We start from the raw sequence: 25,501 nt of genomic DNA, 5'->3' as shown, positions 1-25,501 counted from the left end.
TTTAGCTCAGCCTTGTTTCACCTCTTTGGGACAGAAACCAGAAATTCTTTAAGGTGATAAATGGAGTTGTGTTCCATGTTATAATTTTTCCTTCCCATATTCTTTCATAACCCTCTGCTTTCTTTGTTACCCTCTTCCAATTCTCTTTTGCTGACCTGAACTCTCACATTTGAAACCTCCTCTGGATTAATTCACTTCACCAGTCCCTCAGATACCCACACATGAACACCAACAGATATTGCTTAAAATAATAGAGATTGCCTCTAGCCTTTGTCCCCACTTCATGACAAATACATATTAGTATGAAGACTATAAACCTTTAGTTCTAAAGAAAATGGTCTGAACTACATACAAAGTTTTCACTGAAAATTTCTAATTATTCCATTCCTGCATATTAATAGTATATAGGGAAGGAACCATTTTTCTTCTATACACTTAAGTTCATACCTGAAGCCTGTGAATTAAAGTGGCAAAAGATAGATAGCAGACAAAAAAGATATACACATTTTACTGATATTTCATTTTTTCAAGATAAAATATGTTTTGTTGAACTTTATTGATTTAATATTTTAAATTTTACGTTGATAGGAGCTTCATAGAATAGAAGAAGTGGTTAGACCCAAGAGTTTATACACTATTTCAGTAAAGGACCACAAACTGGAGAATTGGCTAGACGAAGGAAAAGTTTGGACCTCTAGGGACGGTAAACTGTGGGAAGGTGACCAGGATGTGCACAGTGGGTAAGGGATGTTTAGTCAAGTTTGCGCACACTCCACTCTGGTGATTGAGAGTCTCCTTCTCTTCCTGGTGTTGAAGAGCGGTGCACCTTTACGAATGGGAATGGTGCCCGGCCTGTGTCGACAGATGGCAGAGGGAGAGAGCTCTTCCTCATCTGCTATTTCTCAGTTGACTTCAGCTCAAAATAATCCTTATGTCAAAGTGGCTTATTTGGATGTGGCATATTTTGACCCCCTTCAAGTATAATAATTGAGAAAACACATTCTATCCTAATAAGACTATTCTATTTAATACAGACTATAATAGACTATATTTTAATAAGACTATACATATATATTCAGATATCATCGAGGCTGAAGGTGTGAAAAGGCAGAGCTATGTGAGTATCTATCCCTTCAGCTGCCCCTGCTTTGAAATCCAGCAAGATGCCTCTTTTTTTTCTTGTAGCAATTTAATTTTTGATACAACTTTTAAAGGTTACTTTCCATGTACAGCGATTACAAAATATTGGCTACATTTCATCCCTGAGCCTGTCTTTCCCTCAATAGTTTGTACCCTGCACTCCCCCATCACTGTATCGATATGTCTCCCCATCTCTCCCCTCACTGGTAACCACTGGTTTGTTCTCCATATCTGTGAATCTCCCAGCAAGCTACCTTATTCTAACTTTTTTGTTTGCCAAGTGAACATATGATGATTTTATTGATTATTTTTAATTATCTTAATATTTTATTTTGTTGATGATTATTTATTTTAAAAAACAGGCCCCTCACTGTACACCCTCTGTAACGCTGCCAGTTGGCTACGCCAGGGTCACAACATGGAATCCTACCCGCATTCAGAGCACAGTGCCCCAGCAGGTAAAGCAGTGGTTGATCTGTGTTTGCAGATTACTACATGTGTCTCCATTTTGGTCTTTCTGTCTGACAGCAGCAGCGTGCAGGGTCAAAGACAGCCGGCCCCCCATGTCAGTGGTCTAGGATGGCCAGTGAAGCCACCAGCATCCCCAGTCCTGTGGTGCGCCAGATTGACAAGCAGTTTCTGATTTGCAGTATATGCCTGGAGAGGTACAAGAATCCCAAGGTTCTCCCCTGTCTGCACACTTTCTGCGAGAGGTAAGCCTCTGTGCTCGGAGAAGGGGGTTTCACAGACTGACTTCCTACAACCAATTCTGTGCGGTCCAGAATTCTGCAGTTACCTATGGGAGATGATAAGTCTTTTGTGCTTCTGATAGACATCTAGAAACGTAATCATGAGTTGCAAAGAATTTACTTTCAAGGAACTACAAGCGGGAGGAAGCAATCCAATAGCTACTGATTTATTTCCACGGGAGATGGAGCATTAAATATTTTAAGATTCAGGTTTTTAAAACTTTTCCCTTTGTTCTTGGTGAAACCATTTTTGCCCTCATAGAGAATCTTTGATGAGGGCCAATTAAAAGTCTTCCCAGGTTCTCAGATGGTAAAGAATCTGCCCACAGTGTGGGAAACCTGGGTTTGATCCCTTAGTTGGGAAGATCCCCTAGAGAAGGGAATGGCAACGCTCTCCAATATTCTTGCCTGGAGAATTACATGGACAGAGGAGCCTGGTGGGCTACAGTCCATGGGGTCGCAAAGAGTCAGACACAACTGAGTGAAGAGTTTATATTTACATAATTAAAAATGTATCATTTTCTCCTGCATAACAAATCAGGTAATATACATGCGTATATGAGGGGTTAGTTCAAAGGAGGGAGTTTTCTTCCAGAGATACTTCAGAAGACACACACTAATGGTGTATTTGAACGTGATGATGTTTCAGATGAAGAAACATCTGTGTGTGTGTGTGTGTGTGTGTGTGTGTGTGTGAGAGAGAGAAATAACTGTAAATTACCTGAATATTCTTTCTTGAATAGTTTTTTCCACTGAGTTAACCAGTTTTCAAAATATATTTTTACCCTCATGTTCAACTTACCCCATCAGCAATTAGGCATAAAAAATGTTGTTGGTAATTAGTTTATCTGTGATCCAATTTTAGTATTTTCCTAGTAAGTTGGCATATTTTTCTTAACAAATGTTAATTATGTGTTATAGCATTTAGTAAGTACATTTTCTTTTATTATTTAATACACATAGTTAAAATTTTCTACCTCCTATCATAGAACAGAAAATTGTTGTTTTCAGTGACTTCAAATCAATGCTAATTGCATTTGCCATCCAGTTTAATGTACACTTGTTGTCTCCCTGAACATGCTTTGAGTTGATTTACTTTGGAAAGTCTCAATTACAATAGGATAGCCACAGCCTTGGTGGTGACGGATGGATGAGAAAGTGGATTTGTTACTGGTGGTTGTGGTGTTCTGTTTTGCTTTCTTTGTTTTGGGTTGTTGTTGTGCATGTACAGTTTTTTGTTTGTTTTAAGCGGTAGTATATAGGGCACCGAAAGTTTGTACTTTATTCCTAATTTTATAATTATGAATATAATTATAAGTACTGAGTACTTTGTAATTCATATTCCAGAATGGCAACAAGGAGAGTGATTTTTCTCCCTGACTCAATGGACATGGCTAAAACATGACTGCCTGCTAACTGCACATGTCCCTGGACTCACGTGGAAAGGTCATATTTGACATTCAGGAATCGATATAGCTGGGCACTCTCTGCACTCACCGCTGAGAGCCACTTGGCTTGAGCCTGGCAGAGCCGCCGGGGTTCGTGTCTGCTCAGGCTGGTGTCTGGTTCCCGTTCGCTTGTGCTGACCAGTGAGAAGCAGCACTTCTGGACTGCCCTGGCTGTTCCTCTTGCGCTGTCTTTCAGGTCTAGCCCAGGCCACTTCCACGCTGCATCCAATAGCTAGTGCTGGAGGTTTTCAAGAGCCAGCCAAAGCAAGTCCCTAGGGAACGCCACGTGAAAGTTCGAGCACCATGTGCACCGAACTGATTTCCTTTGCAAGGTGTTGGCAACTTTCCCTAAGTGAGAGACAAAAATTCACGGCTCGTCTCTCTGCCGGAGGAGAGGAAACCCAGGACCATTGTCTCTGCCTCTTGCCGGGCACAAAGGCTGGCTGCTCGGTGGACAGCCATTCGCTTCTTCTCATTTCTTCCAGAATGCCATCAGTGGGGCATGGAGGATGCAGACTCAGTCCCTGGCTTTATGAAGCTTCCAGCCAAGAGAAGCAGCCAGTCATTAGTCACCTATTCACTCAGATTAATAGGAAATTAAACCAGTCACAATGGCCATGGACCAGAAGTACACAGGCAACCATATAATAGGACAAGTGGCTCTAATGCAGAAGGCTTCCATGCAGAAGCGATGATTAGGCAAAAATCCCAAGGATGAAGAAAAATTAGTTTAGCAAAGGGGGAGTAAGCAGAAGAGAAGAATTTCAGGTATGTTGCAGAGGTATAGAGTGAGAGGGACCATGACACTTGGGAAGAACTTAAATAAGGCTAGGGTGACAGATGTGTAGCAAATTAGAGGAAGACAGAAAAATGTAGAAGCCAGATCACATGGGTTCGCAATCCACATTATCACGTGTGGATTCTTATCTCGCCTATAAGAACAGTGGAAGCCATGGAAGGGTTTCATCTTAGATATGAGGGGAGGAGATTAAACTTTACATTTGGGGAGGACCACTCTGGTTATAATATGGAGAAGGATGAGGGGAATACAAGATGGATGACAGTATACCAGGGGTAGGGTGACTGCAGAAATCTGAGCAAGGGTGGTATGATACAGATGAAGAGACCTGGGAAGCCTGGCAAGATATTTTCAGGCTTTGGTGATGGGTTGGATATGAACAATGAAGACAAGTAAGGGAATTCTTACTGTTTTAAGAACCACTCCTGGTTTGGGTTTGCTTAGATGAAAGCAGTTTACTGCTGAGAAGGAGGACAAAGAGTGTGGGAAGATCGTGGGTTTGCTTTTGGACACATGGAGTTTTAGGACCTGTGAGATCTCTAAGAAGAGATGCAAGAGAGCATTTGGTGTACTCTTGGCTTGTCTCTCTGCCAGAGGAGAGAGACATGGGGCTCAGAGGAGACATCCATGGGAGGAAACGTATATATGAGAGTGTTATGCTTATTGTTATGTAGTATAATATAATATAATACCCCAGGGAGAGAAGAGGCCTTATGATCAGCCTCGATTAAGTCCAGAGTATACTGACTCTCAGTAGGAAAGACATAGCAGGCAGAAGGAGAACCAGGTGAGTGTGGTATCATAAGGCAAGGAAAGATAAAAAAGGAGCGGGGAGTGGGGGAGTAGACAAGCTTGATGAATGACAGAACTGAAAAATGTGTGTTAGATTTCAGTGTTGCTGGTGACCTTAGCAGAAGTTACTTCATTCCTGATATTAATTCAGTGCTATCTACTTATGTGACATGTGTGCGTGTGTGCTAAGTCACTTCCATCATATCTGACTCGGCAGCCCCACAGACTGTAGCTCGCCAGGCTCCTCTGTCCATGGGATTCTCCAGGCAGGAATACTGGAGTGGGTTGCCACTTCCTTCTCCAGGGGATCTTCCCAACCCAGGGATCGTACCTACATCCTTATGTCTTATGGGCAGGCAGGTTCTTTATCATTTGGGCCTCCTAGGAATCCCTATGTGACATAGGGAAAATCAGTTAACCTCCTTGATGTCAGTTTCCCCATCTGCAAAATAAGAGAAATGGGGAGAAATAAGAGGTTTTCAAATTCTATTTGTCATAGAAGCTGGGAAACATAGTAGTTATGGCAAGCTAAGAATCTGGTGCCAGATTGCCTGGGTTTGGACATGTAAGTCCCTTGGGCAAGTAGCCTATCCTCTCTCCGCCTGTGTTTCTTCATACATTTAAAAGTGATCACTGGATTGTTGGAAGTACAGTTGACCCTCAAACAACACATGAACTGCATGAGTTTATCATTTGCAGATTGTTTTCAGTAGTTAATAGTAGTTAATACTGCAGAATGACAAGACCTGTGGTTGGTTGAATCTGCAGGTATAAACCCTGGATGTCTAGGAACCGGCTAATTGAAAGGTTGGCTCTGAGTCATGGGTGGATTTTTGGATTTTCCACTGCACTGAGGGTCAGCGCCCCTGATTCCCACATTGTTCAAGGACCCACTATACTTTATATTTAGTGAGAAGTGTGTGGGTCCGTCATTGTTTATCCAGCATAGCTCAGTCAGTAAAGCTTCTGCCTGCATTGCGGGAGACCTGGTTTCATTCCTGGGTCAGGAAGATCCCCTGGAAAAGGAAATGGCAACCCACTCCAGTATTCTTGCTTGGAGAATCCCATGGACGGAGGAACCTGGCAAGCTCCTGGCAGGTTCATGGGATCACAAGAGTCGGACACGACTTGGTGCTCTCTTTCTTTCTTTCTTTGCTGATTAAGTGAATGAAATTGATGGCTCTTAAGGAGAAGTAAGAAGAGATGGTGTGTCGCATCCCCATTTCAAACACAGCGTTTCCACTTTGATGTTTTTGATATCTGAAGTCTGCTTATGATCTTGTGTGTAAAGAGTTTCAATGCTAACAAGAACAAAAAGTGACATGTTTCTCCCAATTTGTGTAAAATTCCACAAATTTGTGAATGCCATACCAGGTACTCTAGGCCAATGCTTCTTAATCTCAAATGGGCATACAGATTGCCTGGGAGTCTGATTCATCAGACCTGGAGTGGGCCCTGTGAGTTTGAGTCTGCATTTTTTCCAAGCTCCCTGGTGAGGCCAGTGATGCCCACCATGGACGATACTTTGCTTGTGTGCAAAGCTCTTGGAGACAGTACCTAACTAAACTAAACTGCAGTTTCTCAGTCATGTCCGACTCTTTGTGACCCCACAGACTGTAGCCTACCAGGCTCCTCTGTTCATGGGATTTCCCAGGCAAGAATACTGGAGTCAATGAGATTTTCCTTGAGCATCATTTGTCCAGATGGCTGACCAGTCCAATGTAATGTGACCCACTGACTTCAGAGATGCACTTTTTCTAGCGAAGGAGACCACAACAGAAGCTTACTCAGAGCAGCCTCGTAGAGCCTGCAGAGCCCTACTGTGCTGACAGCCCGCTTCTGCCCCGACAGGTGCCTGCAGAACTACATCCCCGCCCACAGCTTAACCCTCTCCTGCCCCGTGTGCCGCCAGACCTCCATCCTGCCCGAGAAGGGGGTGGCCGCGCTGCAGAACAACTTCTTCATCACCAACCTGATGGACGTGCTGCAGCGATCTCCAAGGCAGCAGCGCCGAGGAGTCCTCCATTCTGGAGACCGTCACTGCCGTGGCTGCAGGGAAGCCGCTGTCGTGCCCAAACCACGATGGGAATGTAAGTGAGGCCCTGCGGGTGCAGTCCCGACTGAGGGGCCGCTTGATGGGGGAGGCTTGGGGCAATCAGAGGGTATCAACCCTGAACAGGACTCCGCCTGAAAAACGAGTGGTTAACAATGCCTCTACCATCCTCAGATTATTTTGCCTGCTTCCTTTCTCTGACCAAATTTATTTAAATAATAATTAATTGTGTTCTCCTTGCACTAATTGTTGGCTTCCCCCAGGAGGGCAAAATCACAACTATTTGCCAGCTGGGCATACTTTGACCCACAGAAACATCTGTGTTATAAATTATGGTAGAGATTAAATAGTAGATAAATTCTGCAAACTGAGAATGATTATTAGAATGTTTATTTCAGTGTTTTATTTTTCTTGTGAGGGAAATTTTTCTCATGCTCCATTAGATCCTGTTACTTAATCATAAATAATCTGAAGTTATGTGAATCCCTGATAGGAGATTATAGACTAGAGTCCAGTTTGTTTCCTGCTACCAGCAAGCATAGTAACTGTTACAAAGTCAGGAGGACCTGTATGTTCCATCAGAAGAGGAGTCGCAGGAGCTGTGTAGCCTGAAGAGGCAGCACTGCACAGTAGCTTATGGCCAGCTTTGGAGTGGAACCACCCGGTTCAAATCCTGCTGTGCAATTCATTTCCTATGTCAGCTTTGGCAAAGCTTTGATAGATTTACTAAACTCTCTGTTCCACTTCCTCATCGGTAGAAAGTAATAGTAGTCTACCATACAGGATTAAGTAGAGAATTAAATATTTAAGTCCTAGAAAATAGTAAGCTCTTGATAAATATTAGCTATTAAAATTATTTCTAATTAATGGTGGCTTCACTGGTGACTCAGACAATAAACAGTAAAGAATCTGCCTGAGATGTCGCAGATGTGGATTCAGTCCCTGGGTTGGGAAGATCCCCTAGAGAAGGGACTGGCAACCCGCTCCAGTATTCTGTCCTGGAGAAATCCTATAGCCAGAGGAGTCTGGCAGGCTACAGTCCATGGGGTCACAGAGTGTCAGACACAACTGAGCAACTAACACACATACACAATGACTTATTTCACTTTTCAAAAACATAGTGACCACTTCAAAGTGTGTGAAACTGGGACGTCCACGGTGGTCAGACAGCTACGACTCTGAGCTCCCAATGCAGAGGGCTCCGGGTTCAATTCACGGTCCCACACGCTACAACTAAAAAAGAAGATTCCACATGCTGCAACAGAGATGGGCGCTCCCAAGTGCCACAGCTAAGCCCTGGGGCAGCCAAATAAATAGATGGATAGATAAGTTTTCTTTCAAGTGTTTGAAACTGCAGCTAAGGCAACAGGAGGTTGCTAAAGCAATAGCTATTAGCCATAGCTAATAATTGTTCCTTTGCCTCTCATGCCACTCTCTTCCCGCTGTGCCTCGGTCTCGCTGGCCTCCTGGAACCTGCCGAGTGGTTTCCCACCTTGGGCCCTCACTGTTCTCAGATCCTCTATGCCTGGAATGCTCTTTGCCCCTGTTTGTGGCCAGCTTATTCTCATCCTCTGTGCCGCAGCTCAGATCTCGCCTACACAGAGCAGTCCTGTCTGCCCGCCGGCTGAGGCAGGCCGCCGCGGACGCCCAGCTGCCCGCCACCTCAGCGCGGTCTGCACTGCCGCCATGACATCCTCAGCGTGCTGCCCGCCCCATCTGTGTGTTTGCCGGCTCTCCCTAGAAAGTGAGCTCCCCGCGGGGGAGGCCGGGCTCCGCATCCCGCTGGCACCGAGCGCGGCGTCCCACGGGCGAAAGCGGACGGGCCAAGAGAGGCCTGCCAGAGGAAAGCAAAGGCTGCTCACTCAGCACGACCAAGCGTGTGTTCTCTCAGAGCCACGCAGACCAACGCTCTCTGGAAATAGCAGGCGGCTTCAGTACGCCCTGGTGGGGAGTGGCTGCCGGGGAGGCGGGAGGCAGGCTGATGAGAAGGGGGCATTCCATGTGACTGCGCAGGGGCGCAGACGTGACTTTCTCCCGGTGGTCCTCAGGTGAAAGCAGAGACAAAAATTACAGAAGCTGTCGCTTATAACTCCTAGCCTTTGGGGGCCAGTCGTTGCAGAAGTTATCATTTAGCTTTTTGGATTATTGCCAGAGAAGCAGTGTGACTTATAGAAGGCTGGCTTCCTGGGTTGTTTTCCTGTGGACACAGGGGTTGGTGTGAGTTGTTTCCCTGTGGACACAGGGGTTGGTGTGGGTTGTTTCCTTGTGGATACAGGGGTTGGTCTGAGGTGTTTCCTTGAGGACACAAGGGTTGGTGTCGGCTGTTTCCTTGTGGACATGGGGGTTGGTGTGGGTTGTTCCTTGTGGACACAGGGGTTGATCTGAGGTGTTTCCTTGTGGACAACAGGGGTTGGTCTGAGGCATTTCCTTGTGGACACGGGTTTGTGTGGGTTGTTTCCTTGTGGATACAGGGGTTGATCTGAGGTGTTTCCTTGAGGACACAGGGGTTGGTCTGAGGTGTTTCCTTGAGGATACAGGGGTTGGTCTGAGGTGTTTCCTTGAGGATACAAGGGTTGCTCTGAGGTGTTTCCTTGAGGATACAGGGGTTGGTGTTGGCTGTTTCCTTGTGGACATGGGGGTTGGTGTGGGTTGTTTCCTTGTGGACACAGGGGTTGATCTGAGGTGTTTCCTTGTGGACACAGGGGTTGGTCTGAGGCGTTTCCTTGTGGACACGGGTTGGTGTGGATTGTTTCCTTGTGGATACAGGGGTTGATCTGAGGTGTTTCCTTGTGGATACAGGGGTTGATCTGAGGTGTTTCCTTGTGGACACAGGGGTTGGTCTGAGGTGTTTCCTTGAGGATACAGGGGTTGGTGTCGGTTGTTTCCTTGTGGACATGGGGGTTGGTGTGGGTTGTTTCCTTGTGGATACAGGGGTTGGTCTGAGGTGTTTCCTTGAGGATACAGGGGTTGGTGTGGGCTGTTTCCTTGAGGACACAGGGGTTGGTGTGAGTTGTTTCCTTGTGGATACAGGGGTTGGTGTGGGTTGTTTCCCTGTGGATACAGGGGTTGGTGTGGGTTGTTGCCTTGAGGACACCGGGGTTGGTGTGGGTTGTTGCCTTGAGGACACAGAGGTTGGTGTGGTTGTTTCCTTGAGGATACAGGGTTGGTATTGGGTTGTTTCCTTGTGGACACAGGGGTTGGTGTGGGTTGTTTCCTTGTGGACACAGACTGGTGTGGGTTGTTTCCTTGTGGACACAGGGGCTGTTGTGGGTTGTTTCCTTGAGAATACAGGGTTGATGTTGGGTTGTTTCCTTGTGGACACAGGGTTGGTGTGGGTTGTTTCCTTGTGGACACGGATTGGTGTGGGTTGTTTCCTTGTGGACACAGGGGCTGTTGTGGGTTGTTTCCTTGAGAATACAGGGTTGGTGTTGGGTTGTTTCCTTGTGGACACAGGGGTTGGTGTGGGTTGTTTCCTTGAGGATACAGGAGTTGGTGTGGGTTATTTCCTTGGAGATACAGAGGTTGGTTTCTTGAGAAGATTGTGGATCAGAGTTCCATTTTTATCTGGTCCAACCACTGTGCATTTTAGTGTTCAGTTTCTCAGAAGCCTATAGTCCATATTTTTAACAAGTGACCAGACAGCATGCCTGATTTCTCACACATTTCTCTGTGTAAAGTAGGTATTGGTTACTTTTGTTTTATAGATAAAGAAACTGAGAATTGACCAGTTTAAGTCACACAGCTAGTTGACACATCATAAATGCTAGACTCAGAGCAAATAGCATCCTGAGTTTTTTGGTAGCCAAAACAAGAGAGACATTGTGTATTACATTTTTAATTATCTAATTGAAAGCATACCAGGCTACCAATAACTATAGATTTTCTGTGCACTGTACTCCATGGGAGCATTACCATGTACGTTTTGTAAAGGGAACTTGAAGGATGCCTTCTTATAACCACAGCTTTTAGTGAATGCTAAGGCTGTCTCCTCCTGGGGCCCACATTCTAAATACTAGTCTGAGAAGGTGTCTCTATCACATACAAGAGTTTCCTTAAAGTATAGTCCAGGCATGGAACTTTCTGGAGATCTGACTTGATAGAGAAGCACAGTTTTAGAAATATTAGAAGACTGCTGTAGACATGGGTCCAAATTTGGGGTGTAAAAGACAATCGTGTGGAAAGATAAATAATGATAGCTAAAAAGATTACATCACTAAGGAACGCCAGGAGTGTCGTGGAATTCAGGACGAGCTCCCAGCTCAGCACAACTGGAGCATGGTGATGCGCCTGTGTGGTGGAACACTGGTGGGCCCCAGAATACAGGGTGAGCCTGGAGAAAACTGTGATGGGCTAGGGGTGTCATCAAGGAAAGGTTTGACCTACACTTGGTAGGCAGTGAGGAAGCATTCAAGCCTTTTAAACAGGAGGCAGGTATGTTAGTGGCGTTGTGGAGAAACAGAGTAGCAGAGACTGGAGGCTGCAGCACCAATTCTGTTTGATACTGAGTTGTCCAAATGAGAGATGATAACAGAACAAGAAGAGCATTAGTGGATTTGGAGAAGAAAGGACAAATTTCAGAGAAAAGAGTAGTCTTTTACTTGACAATCTCTGTGTGTGTTTGTGCTCAGTTGTGTCTGACTCTTTGAGTTCCCATGGACTGTAGCCTGCCAGGGTCCTTTGTCCATGGAATTTTCCAGGCAAGAATACTGGAGTGGGTTGCCATTTCCTACTCCAAGGGATCTTCCATACCCAGGAATCAAACCCACGTCTTTTTTGTCTCCTGCATTGGCAGGCGTGTTCTTTACCTTTGGCACCACCTGGGAAACCCCTTTAGAATATACCCCCACAAATAAAAAGGCATATACTAAAATCTGTTGAACAAGCTATTTAGATGGTGAGAATTTGAGCAATTCAAATTGATCATATAAGTCACTTTAAAAAATTATTTTATTTTCTCATTGTGTAGAACAAGTTGCTACACCACAATGAACTAAAATTACATTAGTAACATGTTATAAAGAGACTTCAAATCTTTCTAAAAAGCTTATAATTATTTAACCAAAGAAAATAGAAAAATTAGACTATTTACAAAATATTGAAAGTGGAAACTTTATTAAATGTATAAGATAAAGTCATATCTATACTCAGGAAATTTTCTAGGTTTAAGTATTTTCTTTTATTTAAAAATATTCCATTTCAAGATGTTAGGAAAAGAACAATAAAATAAATATGGAACACAAAAGAAATGAAAATAATAAAGACAACCTTAGAGAGTTTGAAAATCCTGAAACAATTGTGTTGATGAATAAATCCAAGAGCTGAATTTTTTTTTATTAATTAAGTAATTTGATAGAGCACTAAACAGTAAATATAAATTAATTGAGACTAATAAAGAGATAAAAATATTTTAAAATTAACAAGTCAATTCTCTGCTAAAGACTAAGGTACTGAAAGCCTGAATGAAATAGATCATTATCTAAGAAAACTACAAATGATCAAGAAAACCCAAGCTGACCTAAATTTTCAACAACACCAAAAAAAACTGGTGAGAGTTAATTTAAAACTGAATGCTTTCAGGACATTCCTGGTAGTCCAGTGACTGGGACTCTGACCTCCCAGGTGGAGGTGGGGGGCAGTGCGGGAGTTGGGGTGGGGCAGATTCAATCCCTGATGGGGGAACTAGATCCCATAGGGAACAACTAAGACCCAGTGCAGCCAAATAAGTAAAAATATTAAAAAACAAACAAACAAACACTGAATGCCTTCAAACTTGTATAAAACAGATATGATTCTGATTCATAGTCTGTATATTTCTGAACCATAAAAAACGTAGGGAGCTCCCAGATTCACCTATGATATACTCATAACTCTTGACACCAAAATCTAGTGAAGACATAAGAAGAAAACCTTGAAAAGAAGCACAGATGTACAGAACACACTTTTGGACTCTGTGGGAGAAGGCGAGGGTGGGATGTTTAGAGAGAACAGCATCGAAACATGTATATTATCAAGGGTGAAACAGATCACCAGCCCAGGCTGGATGCATGAGACAAGTGCTCGGGGCTGGTGCACTGGGAAGACCCAGAGGGATCGGGTGGAGAGGGAGGTGGGAGGGGTGATCGGGATGGGGAATACATGTAAATCCATGGCTGATTCATGTCAATGTATGGCAAAAACCACTACAATGTTGTAAAGTAATTAGCCTCCAACTAATAAAAATAAATGAAAAAGAAAAAAAAGAAGAAAACCTTGAGTCGCTAATTTTATGAAAGTAGCTGTACAATTCTTATTTAAATACCCCAGCAAACTTTTACCATATAAGAGCAGTTACTAATTAAGAAAAATATAAATATCAGAAAAGAAAATGAGCACAGAACTTTAAGAAAGTCAGAGGGGGTATGAACATTTGATAATTGTAGGAGGAAATAAATGTTAAGCGTCACAAAGAATTCTTCAAGACTGTTTTCTGATCAGGCCTAAGCAATAGAGACCCTTGGATGCCACAGGCTGCTAAGAAGAAACACTCTCAGAGATGTTAATTCCAACAAAAGTAAAGAAGCCTTTGGGTGAAACCTTCCCTTGTTTCTCTACCAAAAATATCACATCAAATCATATTGAAAATTAACTCTAAAGAGTCAGATCTTCTTGGAGGTATTTTGAGCACTTTCTCTATGCTGAGTCATCATGATTCTTTGGTATCTTAAGATGTGTAAACCAGCAGGAGGCCTTGGAAAATTAACTGCGCTTCTTTAATCATTCTATTGTTCCATCATGGATTGTAGGAGTTCACTGCAGCTGCTTTGAAACAGAGGTTCTCATTGCATATTCAAGCCAAATGCATGCAACATTACAGATAATTGGCTGCGCTTAATTGCCACGGGTAAATCTCTGAAAACAATTCAAGCGTCTGAAGGTTAATAAAATTGGGTAATTAACAATGAAGCCGGATGTTGCCATCATAAACTGCCTGGTGCTGTTAGCACATGTGGATGAAAGCCTGTCACTTACTTTAAGTGCTGTGACACTATCTGTCTTCTAATTAAACTGCCACCCCTGCATTGTTCAGATACAAAGAAAAATGGGAGTAATGGTCAGTTATTTAAGAGGTTCTTTGCACTTACACCAGACATTTGAGCTCATGCCTTAGTCCCAAAGCACAAATAATCCTTAAACCCTGTTGTTGCTGGCTTAGTTGCCTTACTAAGGAGGACATTCAGAGGTGAGAAGGAGAGATCCTCATGAAGAATGCCTTGCCAAGAATCAGCCCCCGCTTCCAAAAGCCTCTGGGTTGGCTGCAAGGCCCTGACCATCCTTTACAGCTCGTTATTATGCATATAGTCCTGCCATCCTCTCTTCTAATGAACCCAAATGTTGCTACTTGTCAACAACTACAAGCTCATCCGGGCCACCCAGCACTTGGAGCACCAGGGTTATCTCACCCAAGATGGACGAGCTCTGCTGGGCCGCTCTCTCCTATAATGAGGTCTCAGCTTGAGTCAAAGCTGTCAGAACCAAGGACAAGCATTAACTAGTTGCTGATGTTTCAAAATGATTTCAGGGCCTTTGCTTCCCAGGAAACAATTAGGACTCAGTACCAGGGACAATTCAGAAAACTAACATCATGGCATCTGGTCCCATCACCTCATGGGAAATAGATGGGGAGACAGTGGAAACAGCGTCAGACTATTTTTTGGGGCTCCAAAATCACTGTGGATGGTGACTGCAGCCATGAAATTAAAAGACGCTTACTCCTTGGAAGGAAAGTTATGACCAACCTAGATAGCATATTAAAAAGCAGAGACATTACTTTGCCAACAAAGGTCCGTCTGGTCAAGGCTATGGTTTTTCCAGTAGTCATGTATGGATGTGAGAGTTGAACTGTGAAGAAAGCTGAGCACCAAAAAATTGATGCTTTTGAACTGTGGTGTTGGAGAAGACTCTTGAGAGTCCCTTGGACTGCAAGGAGATCCAACCAGTCCATCCTAAAGGAGATCAGCCCTGGGTGTTCATTGGAAGGACTGATGCTGACGCTGAAACTCCAATACTTTGGCCACCTGATGCGAAGAGTTAACTCATTGGAAAAGACCCTGATTCTGGGAGGGATTGGAGGCAGGAGGAGAAGGGGATGACAGAGGATGAGATGGCTGAATGGCGTCACCGACTCGATGGGCATGAGTTTGAGTAAACTCCGGGAGTTGGTGATGGACAGGGAGGCCTGGTGTGCTGCGATTCATGGGGTCACAAAGAGTCAGACACGACTGAGCGACTGAACAGAACTGAACTGAACCAGGGACAGTTACTCAGGTCTGCTGCTGTCTCTTCAAAGATAACAATTTTTTAAAATTGAGGTAAAAATCAGATAAAATTCAACTTTCTAACTATTAATTTGTTACATTTTTACTTGATGTGGATCTCTTAAAAGTCTTTATTGAATTTGTTATAATACTGTGTTTTATGTTTTGTGTTTTTTTTTTGGCCAAGAGGCACGTGGAATCTTAACTTACTGACCCGTACCCTCTGCATTGGAAGGGGAAGCCTTGACCGTTGTACTGCCATCAAAGTCCCTATTTTCATCACTTTTTGTTTTGGCTGCACTGGATATTCGTTGTGGCGAGGAGGGGCTACTCTTCGTTGCAGTGTGTGCGCCTCTCATTGCGGTGGCTTCTCGTGGAGCAGTAGCTGTAGCACGTGGGCTCAACTGCCCCACAGCATGTGGGATCAAACCCACAGCCCATGGTTCAAACCCACATCCCTGCATTGGCAGCTGGATTCTTTACCACTGAACCACCAGTGAAGCCCTTTTTAGTGTATTGAAAAGGTTGTGCAAACATCACTACTAATTCCAGAAGTTTTTCATTATATCCTCCAAGGAAACTATGTACCTATTAAGCAGTCATTCTTCATCCCCTCCCCACCACCCCAACCCTTAGCACCCATCACCTGCTTTCTGTCTCTAAGGATATGTCCATTATGGACATTTGATATAAATGCAATCCTACAACATGTGGCCTTTTGAGTCTAGGTTCCGTCATTTAGCATAATGTTTTCAAGGTTCATCTATATTGTAGTGAATATTAGAACATCATTCATTTCTTCATGGCTAAATAATATCCCACAACTTATAACCATGAATTTATCCATTCATGAGTTGATGGATATTTGGGTTGTTTCCACTTTTCACTTTGGGCTGTTATAAATAAAGCTGCTGTAAACATTCATGTACAGTTTTTGCATGTACATATATTTTCAGTTCTCCTGGGTTGCTGGGTTGTATGGTAGAGCTGAACACCAGCAAAGTATGAGAGTTCTGATCTTCCATATTCTTCCCAACACTTGTTATTGTCTGATTTTTTGAGTCTAGCCCTCCCAGGTGCTGTGATGTCTCATTGTGGTTTTGATTTGCATTTTTTTTAGTGACTAACGATGTTGAGAGAATTCTCCTGTGAAAATTGGCCATTCATTTAGCCTCTTTGAAGAAATGTCTATTTAATTCCTTTGACAATTTTTGAATTGGGTTCTTGAGTTACAGAGTTTTCTTATATGTTCTGGATACTGCATCCTTATCAGATGTATATCTAGGAAATATTTTCCCCATTCCTTTTACGTTTCTGTTACTGCCCTTTGATACACAAGTTTTTAATTTGATAAAGTCCAATTTATCTTTTTTATTTCGGCTGTGCTTTTGTGTCATATCCAGGAATCTGGTGCCAAGTCCAAGGTCATGAAGATTTAACCCTGTGGGTTTTTTCCCAGGATTTTTATAGTTTTAGCCCTTACATTTAGGTTGTTAATCTATTTTGAGTTAAATTTTATATATGCAGTGAAGTAAGGTTTCAGCTTCATTCTTTTATATATCCAGTGGCTTTGACACTATTTCTTGAAAAAACTGTTTCCCTCATTGAGTGGTCTTGGCATCCCTGTCAAGAATCAATTGACCATAAATGTATTGTTTTACTTCTGAACTCTCAATTCTATTCCATTGATCTACATGCCTGTTCTTAGGTTGGTAACACAATTTTAATTACACTAGCTTAGTAGTAAGTTTCAAAATTTAGAAATATGAGCCTTCCAATTTTTCTCTTCAAACTCTTTTTTAAGATTATTTTGGCTATTCAGGGTCCCAGTGCAATTCTCTATTAGTTTAGGAACAGCTTGTTCACTTCTGTGAAAAAAAGAAGTTAGAATTTTGATAGCTGTTTCATTGAATTTGTAGATCAGTTTGGGGAATACTGCGCTCTTAACAATATTAAGTCTTCCAAGTCATAAGCATAAGATATCTTTCCATTTATTTCCATTATTATTTAATTTTTTTCAACAATATTCTGTAATTCTCAGTGTATAAGTCTTAAACTTTCTTGGTTAAATTTATTCTTTAAATATTTTATATTCTTTTGGATGCTATTATAATGGAATTTTCTTAAATTAAGTTTTTGATTTTTCATTGTTAGTGGATAGAAATAAAACTGATTTTTGTTTGTTGATCTTGTATCCTAAAACTTTACTGAATTAATTTGTTAGGTCTAATATTGTATGTATGTGTGTGCATGTGTGTATTCTTGGAGATTTTCTCTGAATAGAGAAATTTTTACTTCTTGTCCAGTTTGAATGCATTTTATTTATTTTTCTTTCCTATATGCTCCGGTTAAAATTTCCAGTACACTGTTATAGAAGTGACAAAAGTGAAAAAGAAGTGGCAAAATTGGACATCCTTTTCTTGTTTCTCATCTTAGGGAATTACCATTAAAGAAGCTGTGGGGTTTTTGTAATTTCCCTTTTTCAAGTTGAGGAATTTGTCTTCTAATTTGATAAGCATGTTTATCATGAAAGGATGTTGGTATTGTCAATACTCTTTTTGCATTTGCTAATATGATCATAAGGGTTTTCTTCCCTTCATCCTGTTACCATGGTGTATTACATATATTGATTATTGTATGTGGACCACCCTTGCATTTCTGAAATAAATTCCACTTGGTTATATGTTTAGTCCTTTTAATATGCAGCTGGATTAAGTTTACTAGTATTTTGTAAAGGATTTTTGCACCTATATTCATAGGGAATATTAGTCTATAATTTTCTTTTTCCATGATGTTTTTGGCTTTGATGTCAGTATATTACCAATCTATTAGAATGAATGAATGTTCCCTTTTCTTCTACTTTTTTGAAGACTTTGAAGATTGGTGTTAATTATTCTTAAATTTTTGGTAGAAATCACCAATGAAGCCATCTTGCCTGGGACTTTTCTTTGTTGGAGGTTTTTTGAATATTGATTAGTCTCTTTACTTTTATACGTCTATTCATGTGTTCTATTTCTTCTTTGAATTCGTTTTGGTAGATTTTGTGTTACTAGGAATTTATCCATTTTATCTAGGTTATTTAATCTGTTGACCTACAACAGTCCATAGTATTATGTCAATTTTGTTGATCTTTACAAAGAACCAATTTTTGGTTTCATTGATTTCTTATTTTTCTATTCTCCACTATGATCTTCATTTCCTTTCTTCTGCTTGCTTTGGGTTTAGTTCTTCTTTTTCTAGTTCCTTCAGGTGGAAGCTTAGGTTTATTGATTTGAAATCTTCTTTTTCAATGTAGACATATACAACTGTAAAATTTGCTCTGAGTACTGTCTCTCAAATTTTGGCATGTTGTTATTTTTAAATAAAAAATCTCAAGCTATTTTTTAATTTCCTTTGTAATTTTTTCTTTGACTCATTATTTTAGTGTATGTTATTTAATTTCCACGTATTTGTTAATTTTCCAGATTTCCTTCTGTTACTGATTTCTAATTTCATTCCATTATAGCCAGAGAAGATACTTTATATGATTTCAGTCATTTTAAATTTATTGAGACTTTTGTATATGGTTTATTGTGGAAAATGTTCCATGTGTACATGACAAAAATGAATTGTTATTGAACAGAATGTTCTATATGTGGATGTTAGATCAAGTTGGCTTATGATGTTTTTCTTTTTTTTTTTTATAATGTTTTTCAAGTTTTTTATTTCTTTACTGATCTTCCATCTAATAGTTCTATCATTATTGAAAGTTCAATATTGAAATCTCCAACCATTATTATTGAACTGTCCATTTCCCCCTTCAGTTCTATCAGTTTTTGCTTTGTTAATAACTGTCATCTCTTCTTGACAGATTGACCATTTTGTCATTATTAATGTCCTTATTTAATTGAAGTATAGTTCATAGTCCTTTTCTGTCTAACAACTTTTGTCTTACAATCCATTTTGTCTAATATTAGAATAGCTGCTCCAGCTCTCTTTTGCTTACTATTTTCATGGAATATCTTTTTCCATCTATTTACTTTCAACCTAAAGTGAGTCTCTTATAAACAGCATATGGTTCATACATTCAGCAGTATCATTATATACCTACTATGTGTAAGGAGTTACCTAGGCTCTGGGTTGAAAGTGTTTAAGTGCTCAGTAACTTAAAATCTTATAAATATTTCATAAAATGGATATGAATAAAATTGCTCTAGTGGGTGCATTCACTTTATGAAAAAATCAATCAATCTGTGTTAGGATTTATGCCATTTTTTTGATATGTGTTATACTTTAAGAAAAAAATCCTCCCCCCTTCAAAGTGCTTTGGGAATTCAATATTGGAAGAAGTTATTTCCAGCTGAGAGAATAAGGGGAATGCCTTCACAAAGAAACTTCCAGGCTTTATGTTATATTATTACCAAGAGTTCATCTTTAATCAGTATAAAGTGGTTTTATTTTCAAATAAGCAAATGATATCATCATCATTACCATCACTGCTACTGCTTAGGAACTTACTGTTTGTCAGTGCCAGGCATCATCTGAGTTCTTTGTGCAAATTACTCTCCTGAATCCTCATAGCAGCCCTGTGAAGTAGGTTAGTAGGTTGCACAGTTGTCTCCATTTGACAGAGGGAAAATTGAGACGTGATGAGGTCATGTAAGTGGTGGAGCCAGGATGCAAAGTGTTCTGTCCTGCTCATCTCTTATCCAAACAGCAGCAATTCTCAAGGTGCCATCCAGGAACTCTCATGGGTCCCCAGACCGCTTCAGGGGATCCACAAGATCACAACTGTATGATAATACTAAGCATTATTTACCTTTTTCACTCCCAATCTCTTGAGAGTATACAGTGGCATTTTCCAGAGACTGTATGGCATGTGCTATCAAGACAGACTGAACAGAGAAACAGGTATGAGAATCCAGCTGTCTTCTGTGAAGCCAGACCCTGAAGAGATTTACAAATAGAAAGCAGTGCCATTCTTCTCACAGGATTTTCTGTGTTGCAAAATATACTTTCCATAAATCATATTATTTATGGTCACACTTAATGGGGCTTAGTTTTGCTTTTGATGAATTAATATTTGGAATGTTTCTCAGTTTCCATTTTTAATATAAGTAGCTGTAGATATAACTCACATAAACAAAAAGCATTTCAAGTACTTAGTCATTAAAGAGTGCAAAGGAGTCCTGAGACCCAAATATCTGAGAACCACAACACTGTGCTGTTCTGCCTTACGGCAGTGGCCAAGTACAGCTGGGTGTGCGACTGTAGCAGCTGCCCTAGAGTCCGATCCACCTCTGTCTGAGAGCTGGCACACAAAAGTTTATCTTTCCTTTTTTCCTGTGACACTGGATGTAACACTGTCCACATCCTGGGGAGGCTGTGGGCATTACTGAGAGCGTGCTGGGGAAGACCCAGCGCCTGGTCAGTGCTCGGTCAGTGGCCGAGAACGGGAACCACTCTTGTGTCGTCTGCAGGTGATGGACTTCTACTGCCAGTCCTGCGAGACCGCCATGTGTCGGGAGTGCACGGAGGGGGAGCACGCAGAGCACCCCACCGTGCCCCTCAAGGACGTGGTGGAGCAGCACAAGGCTTCGCTCCAGGTGCAGCTGGACGCCGTCAACAAAAGGTGTGCACGCCTCCCTCCATGCCACGGCTGGCCGCCTGTGGCCTCCAGATTTCATGTCCCAGTGGGACAGAAGGTTCATGTCACCCAAGTAAATTCTCCTTTGATCACAGCTCTGTGGTCATAAACTGGTGAGCGATAAGGGTGATGCCCTGCCCCTTGGTAAAATTCCAATCCCCTTGTTATAAGTAGGCTTTTCTTTCAGCACCTTCGTATGATCAAATGAAGAAAATATACTCGAGGAAAATGCTCTCAGATCTCTGAAATTTGTGCCTGAAACCAAGCTGTCTGAGAGCCTTTCTTAGCTACTGTTCTTGACTCACTTACAGGCCATTATGCCAACTGTGACTGGCTCCTCTCTGCTTGAGCCCAGCAAAATGGTCCCGAGCAGTGACTGCTCAGTTTTCCTTCTGCTTCCTTGCCTCCAGGCTCTTTATTTGGCAAGGAGATGAAGGAACAGGGTAGCTGTGTGATGCATGAGAAAGATCAAAGGGAGGAAATAAACAACCAGCTGAAAATAAATCTTTACCAATAGTTGAAGTGAGAAAAGTGTGGCTATTCTGTACTAATTAAAAGAATTTGGAAACTTGCAAGAAGTTCACAGGAAACTCTGAGCTTGGGTAAGTTTTTCATGTGATTGGGGAAAAAGATATAGCTGTCTATTTAGAACAGTGGTCCTCAGGCATGGACCATGATGTCCCCCAGGGGACATCGGCAATGTCTGGAGACAATTTGGTGTCACAGCTGGAGGGAGGAGGGGGGCGGGAGTAGAGGAAAGAATGCTGTTAAACATCCTGCAATGCATAATAATCTTTTCCATTTTTTTGCGTCATAGGATTTTGAATATAGCTCTCTGGCTATACAGTAGGACCTTGTGCTTGTCCACTGTAGAGTGTGCCTGATTTAGAGTGGGGGATAAAGCCCAGGGGTTCCGAGAGCTTTGAGGTTTTGTACCATCAACTATTAAAAATAAATGACTGAGGTAGATTGAAATAGACATGGATCCTCAAATCTCTTTTCTCAAAGTCAGTAATTATGGCATGTCTTATCATCTGTTCTTCGGTTATTACTTTTTAAAGATGATGAAAGGTGTAGAAAATGTTGCTTGACAAAATACAGTATTTGGATAGTTTTTGTTTTTACTATTTCCCTGTGGATGTTACTAGAATAACGACCTCTGACAACTGTCCTCTAGGCTCCCAGAAATAGATTCTGCTCTTCAGTTCATCTCGGAAATCATCCATCAGTTAACCAACCAAAAGGCCAGTATTGTGGATGACATCCATTCTACTTTTGATGAACTCCAGAAGACTTTAAACGTGCGCAAGAGTGTGCTGCTCATGGAGCTGGAAGTCAACTATGGCCTCAAACACAAGGTAAGACTCCAGCCGTCCAGGACCTCCACAGGAGGCTTGGTCCCGGGCCTCCCTGACGCCAGCTTCCTGGGTTCCACCAGCAGCAAAGTGGACTCAAACTTCTTAAGTGTCAGTGTTGTTTGGTAAAGAGTAGCTTTTACTTAACAGCATATTTTTTCCTGTTTCCTGCTATGTTTTCCTTCCTGTTTTCACCAAAACTATGATTCTGTGGCCTTAAGTACCACTTTATAACTTGACTATATAAAAGGCAAGGTTGAATATAAAGTAATACTTTCAGGATTTAGGGTTAAACTGGATTGTTTTCCTTCCTTAATTATAATGTCTAATAGTCTCTTAATGACTCTCTCACCCACACCAACCTGTTAGTCAAGTTCAGAGTGAACCCTGACTGCAGCCTCCGTTTAACTCTGCACGTCCCATCACAAAACCAGGGCTGAAAGCTTCCGATATTCGGAGGTGGAGCTTTCATTGGTCTGGTTTCTGTTCCTTGAGGTGATGACAGGGGAACTTTGAACATTAGGGAAAGAAACTGAGTAATGACTACTTCAGATGTCAAGCACTCTGGCTGCCAAGCTCTCGGTGACGTTTCTGCTCACCCCAGACACATGATCCCAGAAATGTGTGTGGGAGAGATGAGGCGAGGAGGACGGGAAAGAGAAGGGGCTGGGAAGGCGACTTAGGCTTTAGCTTCACAGCCGGGCTCGCTGCGTTAACCGGAAGCCCCCTCGCCCCAGGCCCGCCGCGGGCGGCGCTCAGCGGCTCGCTCTCCCCGCAGGTCCTCCAGTCGCAGCTGGACACCCTGCTCGAGGGCCAGGAGAGCATCAAGAGCTGCAGCAGCTTCACGGCGCAGGCCCTCAACCACGGCACGGAGACGGAGGTGCTGCTGGTGAAGAAGCAGATGAGCGAGAAGCTCAACGAGCTGGCGGACCAGGACTTCCCGCTGCACCCGCGAGAAAACGACCAGCTGGACTTCATCGTGGAGACCGAGGGGCTCAAGAAGTCCATCCACAACCTCGGGACGATCCTGACCACCAACGCCGTCGCCTCCGAGACGGTGGCGACGGGCGAGGGGCTGCGGCAGACCATCATCGGGCAGCCCATGTCCGTTACCATAACAACCAAGGACAAAGACGGCGAGCTGTGCAAGACGGGCAACGCCTACCTGACGGCGGAGCTGAGCACGCCGGACGGCAGCGTGGCCGACGGGGAGATCCTGGACAACAAGAACGGCACGTACGAGTTCCTCTACACCGTGCAGAAGGAGGGCGACTTCACGCTGTCGCTGCGCCTCTACGACCAGCACATCCGCGGCAGCCCGTTCAAGCTGAAGGTGATCCGCTCGGCGGACGTGTCCCCCACCACCGAGGGTGTGAAGCGGCGCGTGAAGTCCCCGGGCAGCGGCCACGTGAAGCAGAAGGCTGTCAAGAGGCCCGCCAGCATGTACAGCACCGGGAAGCGAAAAGAGAACCCCATCGAAGACGACCTGATCTTCCGCGTGGGTAAGGGGCCGGCGGCGCTGTGCCTGCACGGGGGATTTTGCTTGGCTCAAGGGGGGGGACTGGGAAGTGTCGCGACTTGCAACTTGGCAGGTCGCAACTGCAACTCGGGCTGACGGTGTGGGGGATAAACTGGTGTATTTTATTAGGTGAGCTCATGCAGGCTTCTCCGGAGGTTTGTGTCCTCCTCCTCCTCCTCCCTCTCCCCTCCTCCTTCCCTGCTCACTCTTCCTCCCTCCCCCCTCTCCTTCTTCCCCTCCTCCTCCTCTCAACACGCCAGCGCTGCATATGTATTATGGAAAATCAGAAACTGAAAATAAGCAGAAAGATAATTAGAAAAATACAGCACTCTAATCTGGACTTTTTTTTGTAGCAGTTTTTTTTTTTTTTAGCTTTTTATTTCATATCGGAATGTAGGTGATTAACAATGTCAGTCTCAAGGTTACAGCAAAGTGATTCAGTTACACATATACATGTATCTCTTCAGATTCTTCTGTTGCATAATACTGAACACAGTTCCCTTTGCTATACTGTAGGTCCTTTTTGGTTATCCATTTTAAATATAGCAGTGTGTACATAATCTGCACATTTTAAAGGAAATGTTGGCAATCTTTTCCCCCTATGGGAATAATGTCTTTAGAGTACTTCTGCCTAACCCAAAGGCAGAGACATGCTTCTATCAAATAACATCACGTGTTTCTCTGGAATGTGCCAGCGCAGGAGGTAACTGTGGGCAGAGGGTCTGATGCTTCTCACTGCTTCCACACTATAAGACCTGGGGACAAGGGGCATGGTGCATTGCAAGCTGTGGTTATATCCATCTGCGTGTAGCTGGAGAGCAGCCTTAAGAGGGTGGGTGGGTGGAAACCTGGAGAATAGAATGGGGTTGGGATGGAAGCAGAATGGTTTAGGATGAGCCAAGAGATTTGGGAATGCAAATTGTCCTTCCCTTGTCAGCTTTATTGCCTCCAATTTTTTAAAGCTGTTTCTTTTCTAAACAAACTAAATAAAACAACCAACACTTTACTAATTCTTTTATTATATATTTTTAAATTTTTTTTACTTTGTGGCAAGCCATGTGGCATGTGAGGTCTGGTTACCTGACCAGGTATCAAACCCAGGCCCCCTGCATTGATAGCATGGAGTCTTAAGCACTGGACAGCCAGGGACGTCCTCACAATTTGATAATTCTTAAGAAAAAAAAGTCTACATGTTAGCTACTATGTCCAAAAGTGGCTCCCACTTGCTTCTCTTTCTACCTGTTCAGTCCTCCACTGCAGTATCTCTCAAAAGGTCTCTAAGGTATGGTCACTGACACATGTAGAAAAACAGTTCTGTGGTTCAGACAGATTGGGGAAAGCTTAGCTTAAGTGAGGGAAACAGATTTTTTTTTTTTTTACTGTGTACCTTTAGAATCTGCTGATGTGCACTGTAGGTCTCACAGGCAGTGGAGGGATAATAGGCAACACTTCCAACCTCTTCTGACCATAGCACTTTTCCTGTGGACATCTTGGGAAAATAAGGCTCCTTGGAACATTCTTGGGCAAGAGCTGCTCTTTTTATTATTCATTTCTCTTTATTATTTAATACTCTATATTTATTATTCTTTAGGATAGATCCTCGTAAAGACTGTGATCCAGCAAGCAGGCTCCCTTCTCAGCGCGTGGAGGCCCTGGTCCATTCACCAGCCATTTGTGCAGTTGGGTGCAGAGGCTGTTGAGACACTTGGCAAAGCAGAGGGGGTGG

The 25,501-nt window shown here is 42.8% G+C and overlaps 1 protein-coding gene across 1 annotated transcript in view; it reads left to right on the top strand.

Moving 5' to 3' along the window:
- The window catches only part of TRIM2 (tripartite motif containing 2), a 102,953-nt gene that overhangs the window by 44,848 nt on the left and 32,604 nt on the right, over window positions 1-25,501 (top strand). Inside the window, 6 exon segments of the mRNA XM_070474738.1 lie at window positions 1,669-1,853; window positions 6,780-6,927; window positions 6,929-7,018; window positions 20,735-20,886; window positions 22,079-22,259; window positions 23,035-23,758. Coding sequence (XP_070330839.1) covers window positions 1,720-1,853; window positions 6,780-6,927; window positions 6,929-7,018; window positions 20,735-20,886; window positions 22,079-22,259; window positions 23,035-23,758 — 1,429 coding nt within the window. The 5' untranslated portion in view covers window positions 1,669-1,719.

The sequence above is a fragment of the Odocoileus virginianus genome, chromosome 12 (genome assembly GCF_023699985.2).
Source record: "Odocoileus virginianus isolate 20LAN1187 ecotype Illinois chromosome 12, Ovbor_1.2, whole genome shotgun sequence".
NCBI lineage: Eukaryota > Metazoa > Chordata > Mammalia > Artiodactyla > Cervidae > Odocoileus > Odocoileus virginianus.
Note: the sequence above shows the minus strand (reverse complement) of the source record. Positions and strands in the feature narration are given on the sequence as shown.